The 3,589-nt window shown below is 49.2% G+C and overlaps 1 protein-coding gene across 1 annotated transcript in view; it reads right to left on the bottom strand.

Annotated features, from left to right (window-relative positions):
• Positions 1-592: 592 nt before the first annotated feature.
• The window catches only part of LOC105518770 (leucine-rich repeat-containing protein 37A3-like), a 12,178-nt gene continuing 9,181 nt past the window's right edge, over positions 593-3,589 (bottom strand). Inside the window, 2 exon segments of the mRNA XM_011951891.1 lie at positions 593-1,204; positions 2,345-2,477. Of these exon segments, the coding sequence (XP_011807281.1) occupies positions 593-1,204; positions 2,345-2,477 (745 nt within the window).

A 3,589-nucleotide genomic window follows, 5' to 3' on the forward strand; every position in this document is an offset into this window, starting at 1 on the left:
GCTTTCCCTTGTAGAGCACTCTATCTGAAATAATTTTCTGCCTGTCTACACTTGAACATAAAGCAAAAAATAAAATAAAATAATCCTCCTGGTTGGGCGTGGTTGCTCATGCCTGTAATCCCAGCACTTTGAGAGGCTGAGGTGGGCAGATTGTGAGGTCAGGAGTTCGAGACCAGCCTGGCCAGTATGGTGAAACACCATCTCTACTAAAAATACAAAAATTAGCCAGGCATGGTGCCAAGTGCCTGTAGTCCCAGCTACCTGGGAGGCTGAGGCAGGAGAATCCCTTGAACCCAGGAGGTGGAGGTTGCAGTGAGCTGAGATTGTGCCACTGCACTCCAGCCCGTGCGACAGAGCGAGACCCTGTCTCACAAAAAAAAAAAATAAAATAAAATAAATCTCCTGATTTAATAATTTAATCTCTCTGGCTTGGAAACTTTCAATGACTTTCCATATCTCACTGTGTGGCCTTCAAATTCCTATGTCTGATAATAAAGGTTCTACATAATCATATTTTCATTGCTCCCTCAAAAAATTATTTGCAGCCAGATTGGACTACTAAATTCTGATCATACCTGTAGCTATGTCTTTGTCATCTCGTAATGCATTGGAGGTTGACCTGCAACCTCTTTAGGTGGCTCTGGAAGCTGAGCTGGATTGAAGGTTCGACCTCCTTGGGGGGCTCTGGAGCCTGAACTGTGGCCTCCTGTTGGGCTGGAGAAGGTTCTGCCTCCATTTGGGGCACTGGGGTCTGAGCTGGAAACTCCTGCTGAGTTAGAGATGGTTCCACCTCTTGAGGGAACTCTGGATGTAAAGATGGGGACACCTGCTGAGTCGGAGAGAGTTCTACCAACATAGGGTCCTCTGAAGATGGAGCAGGGCCTGCCTGCTGGACTGGAGAGGATTCTACCTCTCCAGGTGGCTTTAAAATCTGAGTTTGGGCCAGTTGTAGGACTGGAGATGGCTCAACCTTCTCAGGTGGCTCTGATGGCTGAGCTGGCATCTCCAGCTGTGGTGGAAGACTGACCTCTTTAGTGGACTTCAGAAAAGGACCTGAGACTTCCTGCTGGGTTTCAGATGGTTCAACGTCCTTAAGGGGGCCTGATGGCTCAGCTGGGGGCTCAGGCTGAACTGGAGAAGATTCTATCTCTTTAGGTGGATCTGGGATCTGAGTTGTGGCTGCTTGCTGGGTCGGAGATTTAATCTTTACAGGAGAATCCAGAAGAGGGATCAGGTGGGGTTAGAGAAAAGTCACCCTGCTCAATGGGAATAGGAGGGCTGTCCTGCTGGACTGGAGAAGGTTCAGCCTCCATAGTGACTGCTGTAGGTATGGTAAGCTCCATATTCACTTTTTTTTTTTTTTTTTTTGAGATGGAGTTTTGCTTCTGTCACCCAGGCTGGAGTGCAGTGGCGCGATCTTGGCTCACTGCAAGCTCCGCTTCCTGGGTTCATGCCATTCTCCTGCCTCAGCCTCCCAAGTAGCTGGGACTACAGGTGCCTGCGACAACGCCTGGCTAGTTTTTTTTTTTTTTTTTTTTTTTTTTTTTTTGAGACTCACTCTGTCACCCAGGCTGGAGTGCAGTGGCGCGATCTTGGCTCACTGCAAGCTCCGCTTCCTGGGTTCATGCCATTCTCCTGCCTCAGCCTCCCGAATAGCTGGGACTACAGGTGCCTGTGACAACGATTCGCTAATTTTTTGTATTTTTAGTAGAGACGGGGTTTCACCGTGTTAGCCAGGATGATCTCAATCTCCTGACCTCGTGATCCACTTGCCTTGGCCTCTCAAATTTCTGGGATTACAGGCATGAGCCGCCACGCCTGGCCAATATTCACATATTTAACTGTGGTATTAGGCAAAGCTTAACTACTTCTGAATATGGAAGAGAGATCTAGAGGTGAAAATACCATCTTACAATTAAATGAACTTAGAATGTCTGAGGAGAGCTGAGTGAGTTGGAGACGGAGTCGTGGGGTCTTGATAGACTTGGCAGAAGTTCATCATTTCCAGGGGTATTTAGCTGCTGAATGATAATCTGTTGTTGGTCTTTCAAATGTTTAAACTGCTCAAGGGATATTAAAGACTGAGCTGGGACCCTGTGTTGAGTTAAAATTTCAACCTGATAGGTGAACTCCGGAGTCATCGTAACCATGTGATCCACAGGCTTAACAATGACATGGTGAAATGTTGGAGGCTGAACTTGATCATGACTTACAGGAGAAACTGTTACCCCATGATGCTCTGGAGGTTGAGCTACAACTTCATTAGGGAGCTCTGAAGGCTGAGCTGGGGCGTCTTTCTGGGTTGGAGAAGACTCGACCTACTCAGGGGTCTGTGGATGCTCACCTGCAGCCTCCTACTGTATTGGAGAGGGGTTCTCATATCTAGTAGGTTCTGGAGATTCAACCGAAGTCTCCTGTTGAGCTGGTAAAGGGCCAGCCTCTTCCAATGACTCTGTAGGCAGAGGCGTGCCCCCGTGCTGGGTGTTGGAATGTTCCACATCATTAATTGGCCCTGAGAGCTGAGCTGTAGCCTCCTGATGGATTGGAGAAGTTCCCACCTCTGCAGTAGGCTCTGTTGCTATGGTGAGCTTCGTATCTGGAGGCTTAACAGTGACACTGGGCAAATCTCAGTGTTGAACTTGATGGTGACCGGGAGGTGGAACTGTTACTTGATGATGTTCTGGAGGCTGAGATGGGGTCTCCTGCAGGCTAGAGAGGATTCAACTTCCCCAGAAGACTCAGAAGGCAGACCTGGCTGCTCCTGCTCACTGGGGAACGTTCAGCCTTCACAGGAGGACCTGGAGGCTCAGCTGTGGCCTCCTGTTGAGTTGCAGGTTACATCTGCTCTGGATGCTGGTTTGGGGCCTCCTGCTGGCCTGGAGAAGAGTTAGTGTCCTTGGTAGGCTCAGAAGTTATGCTAATCTCTACATCTGCAGGTTTAACTGTAATGTTTGGCAAGTTATAATGAGCTTGATATGCACCCTAAGTTTGAACTGTCACCTCATGATTCAGTGGAGTTTGAGCTGCACTCTCTATAGAAGACTCTGGAGGCAGAGTTGGGGTCTCCTCCTGGGTCTGAGAAAATTCCACCTCCCTAGAAAACTCCGAAGGCTGAGCTGGCTGCTTCTGCTCTCTGGAGGAAGGTTCAGCCTCCACAGGAGGACCTGGAGGCTCAGCTGGAGTCCCTTGCTCAGGGCAAAATATTTCATCTCCTCAGGGCACTCTGGTGTCTGAGCTGGGGCCTCTAATTGGGTTGAGGAAGAGTCTACCTCCCCGGGATTCTCTGGAGGCTGAGCTGCAGCCTAGTCTACAAAATTTCCACCATACCTGTAACCATGCCTTTGCTTAGACTGTACTCCCATTTGTTTTCTATTTAACAAATTAGCCCGGGCATGGTGGCTCATGCCTGTAATCCCAGCACTTTAGGAGGCTGAGGTGGGCGGATCACAAGGTCAGGAGATCGAGACCACGGTGAAACCCCATCTCTACTAAAAATACAAAAAATTAGCTGGGCGCAGTGGTGGGTGTCTGTACTCCCAGCTACTCGGGAGGCTGAGGCAGGAGAATGGCGTGAACCCAGGAGGCGGAG

The sequence above is a fragment of the Colobus angolensis genome, unplaced genomic scaffold (genome assembly GCF_000951035.1).
Source record: "Colobus angolensis palliatus isolate OR3802 unplaced genomic scaffold, Cang.pa_1.0 Scaffold329, whole genome shotgun sequence".
Taxonomy (NCBI): Eukaryota; Metazoa; Chordata; class Mammalia; order Primates; family Cercopithecidae; genus Colobus; species Colobus angolensis.